Source organism: Mesitornis unicolor, unplaced genomic scaffold, assembly GCF_000695765.1.
Source record: "Mesitornis unicolor isolate BGI_N332 unplaced genomic scaffold, ASM69576v1 scaffold27628, whole genome shotgun sequence".
In the NCBI taxonomy this organism is placed as follows: domain Eukaryota; kingdom Metazoa; phylum Chordata; class Aves; order Mesitornithiformes; family Mesitornithidae; genus Mesitornis; species Mesitornis unicolor.
Window position 1 is genome coordinate 9,347 of NW_010204275.1, and position 8,520 is coordinate 17,866.

The 8,520-nt window shown below is 39.8% G+C and overlaps 1 protein-coding gene across 1 annotated transcript; it reads left to right on the forward strand.

Moving 5' to 3' along the window:
• The first annotated feature begins 1,107 nt into the window (after nucleotides 1–1,107).
• Nucleotides 1,108–4,617, forward strand: KRT12 (keratin 12). Its single transcript, XM_010191013.1, has 9 exons — nucleotides 1,108–1,411; nucleotides 1,505–1,752; nucleotides 2,342–2,424; nucleotides 2,644–2,800; nucleotides 3,077–3,238; nucleotides 3,337–3,462; nucleotides 3,837–4,048; nucleotides 4,224–4,306; nucleotides 4,520–4,617. Exons 1-9 carry the CDS (start codon nucleotides 1,108–1,110, stop codon nucleotides 4,615–4,617), a joined length of 1,473 nt encoding a protein of 490 aa, XP_010189315.1.
• Nucleotides 4,618–8,520: the final 3,903 nt, after the last annotated feature.

Below are 8,520 nucleotides of genomic sequence, written 5' to 3' on the forward strand. Positions count from 1 at the left end.
TTATATTCTCAAAAGTACAAAATACAGAAATAATTTTCCTTATTTTGAGACAATAGCAAAGTATTTAGAAGAAACAGCAGTTAGCTGCTTTCAGCTGGAAAGTATAAACTGTTGGTATAGGCTATGCATTATTACATGAGATATTGCAACGATGAAAGGTTTAGGGCAGAAAACAATTACAAATTATGTTTGGTATAATCAAGTATACTTATGTTTTCATATTAATGACTAACCCAGAGATGGCTGATTGTCCGTATGCCTCTTCATACACTTTTGTTGATCGCTTTTCTTACTTCTTATTAAACATCGAGAGAGCGCTCATAATAGCAAACTATTTAGGAGAAACAGCAGTTAGTTTTCAGCTGGAAAGTGTAAACTGTTGGTATAGGCTATGCATATTACATGAGATATTGCAACGATGAAAGGTTTAGGGCAGAAAACAATTACAAATTATGTTTGGTATAATCAAGTATACTTATGTTTTCATATTAATGACTAACCCAGAGATGGCTGATTGTCCGTATGCCTCTTCATACACTTTTGTTGATCGCTTTTCTTACTTCTTATTAAACATCGAGAGAGCGCTCATCTGGCAGAGGTTCATGCCAGTGAAGTATTATGAAAAGAAACACATTTTTGACATGCACACCAGGAAGTACAATATGAAAGGGATCATTACACTGACTTAAGCACACTTCTACAATAATAGCCCTAAACCAAGAAAACAATGAATATGTAATGACAGAAAAATTATTTAGAAAGGATTTAAATGCAAAAAGAAATGTTTGTGCTCCATTGCACATGGCAAAACATTATCATGATGTGGAGCTCCACTCCACCCATTTCCCCTCATACAGCAAATACCTGGAGGGCACCAGATTTCCACTCCCATGGGCAATTTAGATTGGCACATATCATTTCGTTTGGCCAGGACGGACCAAACTGACTTCCTTCCAATCAAGAGAGAGAGAAGGAATTAAAGATCTCCCTGGGAGGTGGGGCCTTCCACTGAAACACCCCCTGCCTTCCCCATATAAAGGTTCAGCTGGTCTCTGTGCCTTGCTCTGTGCTGTGTGCTCAACAGAACCCTTCAGGGCATCTTGAGCCATGGCCCTTTCCGTGCGCGCCAGCGGGGGCTCCCGGCAGTTCTCCTCTCGGAGCGGGCTTGGCGGGGGATCTCTGAGAATGTCGAGTTCCAGCGGTGGAGGAGGCTTCGGTGGCAGCGGACTTGGGTTTGGCGGCGGATCTGGCGGAGGTTTTGGTGCTGCCTCTATGCTTGGCTCCGGCTCTGGCTTCAGTGGGGGCTTTGGGAGCAGCTTAAGCAGCGGCTTTGGTGGAGGCTTTGGTAGTGGTTTAGGTGGTGGCTATGGAGGTGGCTTAGGCAGTGCTTATGGTGGAGGTTTAGGCGGTGGTTTTGGTGGAGGTTTAGGAAGTGGTTTTGGCAGCAGCTCAGGCACTGGTTTTGGAGGGAGCTTTGGCAGTGGCTCAGGAGCTGGTTTTGGAGGTGGTTTTGGCACTGCTGGTGCCGTAGATGGTGGCCTTCTTTCTGGCTCAAAAAAAGAAACTATGCAGAACCTCAATGACCGTCTGGCTGCTTATCTGGACAAAGTGCGATCTCTGGAGGACGCCAATACCGAGTTGGAGCGCAAAATCCGCGAGTGGTACGAGAAAAATGGCCCTGGTGCTTGTATCCCTGGATCTGGGAATGACTATAGCAAATACTACCCTGTAATTGAAGATCTTCGGAACAAGGTAGCAAAGCAATGTACTTAATGTGTCGTTACATTTGTAATTCAGCTAATAATATTTTGGAAAAAAATGACAGATTCCTTTCAGAAACCAAGAGCAAATTCATCCTACAGTACCAACGCTTTTCATAATCCTCTGCCACGTTGCACTGGTGTCATGTGTTTAACTTTTCTCCTATATTAGTGGCAGTTCTGTAGCTATATCACACAATGCTGTGTGTGGTCTCATTTGAACAACGAAGGCAGTGATGGAATCCAGTTCCACAAACTCCTGTAGATTACCAGGTTTCAAATTTAGTTCTTTAGTTCAAATTCATAGTTCTTCTATCACAAACTCAGTTCCTGAACCAGACAGATTCCAGAGATCAGAAACTCTACTCAGAGAATCGTGCTGGTGTTCTACCATTGAGCGAAGCATGCCAAAACCCTGTCCTATATATTTTCATAGTATATTATACAAGAGTCTGACAAATTACATTTAATATTATAATCATACTCAGGATTTGTAAAGGATTTAGCTCTGTAAATAGCTACCTTGAGCTGCAAAGCCATTTGGGAATAAAATAATTCTCTGAACATTGTTTGTATTGCAGATCATTAATGCAACAATCGACAATGCAAGAATCATTCTGCAGATCGATAATGCCAGGCTGGCTGCTGATGATTTCAGACTGAAGTAAGGATATTTTAATATTACAAAACCTCTTGCCAGTATTTTAAGGAAAAAATATTTTGTATTTAAAAATCCCTACCATTTAACATAATTGTTAAACAATATTATAATAATTATGTGTATTAAGACTTCATAGCAAAAGCTATATAAGCTATATAGTAATTGTTTGCATTTGACCTCATTAACCCCATAAAAAATCATATTTAACAACTTTCTCTACAGATATGAGAACGAAGTGGCTCTTCGCCAGAGCGTGGAAGCTGACATCAATGGTCTGCGCAGAGTTCTTGATGAGCTGACCTTGACTAGAGCTGATCTGGAGATGCAGATTGAAAGCCTGAATGAAGAACTGGCTTATCTCAAGAAGAATCATGAGGAGGTACTTTTTTTTCCCCTTTGTGAATTCATAAGAAGGCAGACGGAACTGTGAAATATCAAATTATTCCGTTATTCATGCCAGAGGGAGCTCCTTGGATTCATTATTTGTTTTCTTTGCGGTTCTTTCTTGAGTTTACCAAATGAAAAAGTGAACGAAATACGTGCACAAGCTATGCCTATTCTTGTTGAAACAGAATGTATAGCACATACATTTATTTGTATTTTGTTTTGGTGCCTCTTATTAACAGAAACTTTTCTTTATTTTCGATCTCTCCAGGAGCTTCAGGGCATCCAAAGCAGCACGTTTGGACAAGTCAGCGTTGAGATGGATGCTGCTCCGGGAACTGACCTGACCAAGCTCTTGAATGACATGAGGGGACAGTACGAGGTCATCGCTGAGCAGAACCGTAAAGAGGCTGAAGCGTGGTTCAATGAAAAGGTAATGATCAGAGCTTGCAAATTCAGCGAAATGTATGCAAAAATGAGTTAAATATTTGGAACACTAACATTACACTCTATTCTTCCTTGTCATTTCAGAGTGGGGAGCTGAAAAGGGAAATCTCCACCCATACTGAGCAGCTTCAGTCAGGGAAGAGTGAGATCACAGATTTAAAACGGACTCTTCAGAGCTTGGAAATTGAACTGCAATCCCAGCTTGCCATGGTGTGTTCAAAGGAAGCTGCCAACTAGTCAGAGTCAATTTTCCAACTTCAAAAGTGTTGTCAGATCTTGTACTGTTCTCTAGGATTTAAGATTTGCATTTATTTCCTTTTAAATCTCGCATTCTTTTAGTTCCTAAATAGCAGTAATATATATAATTGGATTGCAAGTAGCATGTTATAAAGCAGATGAAATTTGATGTTCACGTCCAGTGAAGCAGCAAAGGCCAGTTTTCAAACTGGTATTTCAAGAAGAAAAATTAAAATATCTAAGTAATGAGACTATACTTACTCCCATTAAACTATGTCAGTGGGTTTTGTCTTTGTAAAGAATATTTTTTCCACAATCAGAGATTATAAAATATCCTTCTTCCGCAGAAAAAATCCCTTGAAGACACTTTAGCAGAAACGGAAGGCGGTTACTGTGCTCAGCTCTCACAAATGCAGCTTCAGATCGGGAATCTGGAGTCCCAGCTGTTTCAGGTCAGAGCTGACATGGAGCGACAGAACGCAGAGTACCAACAACTTCTTGACATCAAGACTCGCCTGGAAATGGAGATCGAAACCTATCGCCGCCTGCTGGATGGCGAGTTTGCGTAAGTAACCAATTTCCATAGCATAACTCCTTGGGTTTATTGTCTGTAGCCACCCAGATATACTCAGCCTGTGGAAAATGAACCATTCTGCTCAGTATTTAAAATAATACAATTTCTCCTGCTCCTGACAAACATTCTGCAATGCTGCATGTCTCTGGTTCACTTTCAGGGGCACAGGACAGGGAGTTACCTTTGAAAGTTCATCCTTGACAGGGTCCAAATCACAAACACAATCACTGGATTCTTCTCAGGGTAGGTAGAACTTGATTTGAATAAAACTTTGTTTCTAAAGTCATTCTTATCAATAAAATAACACATGCTATTCTGTTGAACCACATCATAGAGTTCATCACAAGAAGCCAGTCTGAAAGGAAAACTGTAACTGTTCATGTACGCGTGCTGCTCTGTTCTATATTTTTTAACACTTTGATAAATTTTTGTTTTGTTTTGTTTTATGACGCTTAGATCCTACCAAAACTAGAAAGATCAAGACAATTGTCGAAGAAGTGGTAGATGGAAAAGTTGTTGCATCCCATGTTAAGGAAGTTGAAGAGAAGATATAAGGCACAATCTGATCTGACAAAGGATCCATTTACTCCATGTTTCTTTCAAATTCTTTGTTTAGTAACTGGAAACACGGTGCACACATTAGGCATTTAATTAGATATGCTTTTTTATAATCTTTAGTGATGAATAGACAAAATAATTCTGCTATTCTAAACTCACTTTCTCGTTTCTTGACTAATAAAAAGATCTTCACAAGCTTTAAGACATTAGTCTCCCTTTATTCTTCACTTAGGACTGTTGCTCCTGATCCATATTTGCCATTTCATCAGGTATTTTCCTTTACCATATACTACGTGCGTGCTATAGTACTCCCCATTAATTTAAAGAAATTAATCCAATGAAAGAACACATACACATTTAAAAATCTGTTTAAATGTGGGATTAAAGGAATACTTGCTAACTTATAATTTAAAGCTATCCATTTAAGAGAGAAGTTTTTGCAATCAGAACAACATATTGCACCCTGGTGTGGGAGCAGGCAGCACCCCGGGCACACAGGAGTGCTCTGCTGGGAGCACAGGGGGTCCTTCACTGCTGAATTTGGCTTCTGGATGAACTCAAATGAACTGTTTAAGGGAATCTCACCCAAAACAGAATTATCAACCAGAATCCAATCCCCTTACAATTCACACCTAAGCCTTCACTCTCGAGCTGAAATGTTGATGATTTTAGTGTGATTCTCAGATAAGACAAGGAAGAGAAGACTGTGACCTCCTGCCTCTATGTTACACATGATGTAAACACTCAGCATTGCAATGCAAAGAAAAAGGAAGATTTTCAATAACATTTCAAGTTCTTATTTGCTTAAATACATAGGCTCTTCCTATTAATGCTTATCGAGTCCTAAGGTAAAATATCTTACGCTTGCTTGATAGATCCCTAGTGTTTCTATTATGTGGCTGTTCTCATACCATCAGTGAAAAATACTGTCAATGTTTTGGGTTTAGAACTACCTAATACTAGAATAATTAAGACACTTGTAGAAAAGTCAGTGAACAACAAAACATTCTCATCTCAGTCCAGGTCAGCTGAAAAACAGCCAGCTAAGAAAAATAAAACCCGAACACAGGATCCTTTTACATGTGCCAGTGGACAGAGCCAAGAACAAGGAAGCCTTATGCACACAAGGAGACTTTTAAGTGGTATAATACTTTGACTTCTAAAAAGATGAGTGTCTTGTAACAGTCTACTGCCTTTTCTTCTCAGTTTCCTGATGTATATTCTTATTTGGAGCCTTAAAAAGCATTCTATTCACTGAATTCTTATTTTTTTACTGAGATCTGACTTATTTTAATAAATATCTGGTACTGCCCGTTACTGAAAAAAAACCTCTGAAAAATAGGTAAGAACCAGTCGTAGCAGACAAGATCATTGTGATCATACAGCAGCTACAGTGAGCCAGAAAATTAAGAGTTATTTGCCGAAAACACAGCACAGCGGTTTCAGTGTAACAAAACCATAACGCCATTGTATATATTAATTTCAGCACATATTTAGGAATCATTATTTTAATAGCTGCAAAAGTGACAGATCTTCGCTTCATTAGCCGTGCCCTTCCAGTGCTTCCTCAAAAACCGAGCTCTGCCGCTTTAAAAGCCTCTTGCGCGTCTCCGCTCCCCTCTCCCGCTGCCAGGGAAGGCGCCGCAGCAGCCGCATCCTCAGTCGGGCTCGGGCGGCCAAGGTGGAGGATGGGAGGAGAATGGCCCTGGCCCAGCTCCCCAACGAGATCAGGGCAAAGTATGAAACGCTCAGCACCAGAAGTCAGATAAAGAGCATCGCCTCAGCAAGGACCCAGGTAATGACCAGACAGACAGACAGACACCTTCCAGAGTAAGGAGACAAGCCCTGTCTGTACAGTTCCTCCCTCAGCCTCTATGAGGTACAGTATTTCCTTTTCAATGCAGCATCTTGTTGGGGAAGGGATTTTGATTTTACTGCAGTAAGATGTGAACTAGAAGATACGGAAACAGATTTTGTTCAGGGCATGAAATTCACCCTAAAGGAATGCTGTGTAATTCATTTGGATGTTTTTCTGTACCTGCAACAGTGATATTGTTGTGATTTTTAAAATGATGACATATGCTGTAACACGGTAACCTCTAGCACCATTTCCTTATCCCAGAGGAAAAGAGAATCTTGAAAATCAAAGGCAATGTAAAGCATCCTTTTATATACAGAAAGCTTTACCATTTTTAGCACCTATATTGCAGAAACCTGTGCCTTTTCAGGAACTATTTTATATTGTTCACAGTAGAACTATGTCATACTCCTCAGCAAATATAAGTTGTTCTTTCATTAAGATTGATTAAATGTTACCAACACACAATGCTACTATTACAGATTTACATACAAATCATCTCTAAAACCCAACTGATCTTTGAAATAAACTGACAAAGCAATTTTCAGCCATCAAATGTCAAGAAATTCAGGGGGAAAATTAGGAATTCTATCACCCTGTTGTACTTCTTGGGTATTGCAGAAATTCTGGAGGTTTTTTTTAACCACAGGCCAGAAGACTGCTGCAATCTGGCTGATCTTGCCAGGTTCTTGCTCTCAAATCACAATGTGAAAGCCAGTCAGTGACTAGATCTGGTAAAAACACAATTACAGCACTTGTCAGTTGTGATATTTTTATGCAGTCACTCAAAAGTGCTCCCTCCCTATCAAGCCTTTCTTAGAAATAAAAAAATACAATAAAAACAAAGAACTTTATTCAAACCTGGAAAAAGGAACTGACTGCAATTCCTCCAATGTCCATTAAACTAAGCCCATTTACTCTGGAGGTGAATAAGGTCTAAACACAACTGGTGAATTTGTCTGGGAAGTCCTCTACAACAAAAATGTGAGGGATAAAGGTGCGTCCAGCTACCTCCAATCAAACATACCAGGATAAGGGCTTCCCATCCACATGGTACCTAAAACAGTAACTCATCACTGTTAGCTTTAACATGACTCTATATGTGACTCTAAAAAAAATTCAACTAGCAACTTTTATATATCTATTTTATTTTTGTTATTTGACTATTTTTCAAATATTGTTTATCTTTTTTATATCCCTTGTAGAAGGAAGAAGCTACAAGTAAAAGAATGGACAAAGATGCAGAAGCATTAAAGGCAGCCAGAGCGGAACTCTGTGAAGCGAGACGGCAGTGGCACCATATGCAGATCGAAATTGAATCTCTCCACGCTGTGGTAAGCATCATAAAATGCAACTGGAAATGCCCTGGGAAAAATACATCTTTTTCTTGATGTAAACTATTCCACAATTCAGTAACAATCATGTCCCCTGTACAGCAGAAATACAACACACACAGCAATGCATAGCACTGTGGTGGACCTCACACACTGAGCACTGACCAGCGAGCAATAACCCCTCACCTGCGCACACCCAAGGGTATCGCATGTTCCCACGCAGGACCTGCCATTCAAGCCATGTGTGCTCATGGCTTCAGGCCTGCCAAACGAATATTTGCATGGTACTCCCTCACTGAGCTCCCAGTCATTCTGCTTAATACATTCACATCAGGTTTAGAACATTTTTTGGATGTATGGACCCAATTTATCAATTCATTCTTGATAAAATACATCAGCAGTTTACTGAGTTCAGTAATACAAAGCAAGAGCGCACAGACCACTCAGTTCTCCTACGATACTGAGCTGGATATCGTTTTAACCATACAGGTAAAATCAGAGATCTGTAGAATCAATGGCAGCGGATTGCTGGTACAACAGAAGTCTACATTTTTTAATCCTAACTTGAATCACTACAGATTTTACTGATTTCTCAGCAGAGTATTACCCTGAAAGCTTTGCTCCTGCCCCTAAAGAATATTCTTAAAATAACTGATGTAAAAATACACAGGTTAATGAAAAGTACATATAATATTTTATAATATTTT

What these genes read in the sequence shown, in the direction of transcription:
- KRT12 (XM_010191013.1), top strand. Translation starts at nt 1,108, where the DNA reads ATGGCCCTTTCCGTGCGCGCCAGCGGGGGCTCCCGGCAGTTCTCCTCT. An exon ending in TGGTGGAGGTTTAGGCGGTG is followed by an intron (nt 1,412 to 1,504) that starts GTTTTGGTGGAG and finishes CTGGTTTTGGAG; the next exon opens with GTGGTTTTGGCACTGCTGGT. An exon ending in TGCAATCCCAGCTTGCCATG is followed by an intron (nt 3,463 to 3,836) that starts GTGTGTTCAAAG and finishes CTTCTTCCGCAG; the next exon opens with AAAAAATCCCTTGAAGACAC.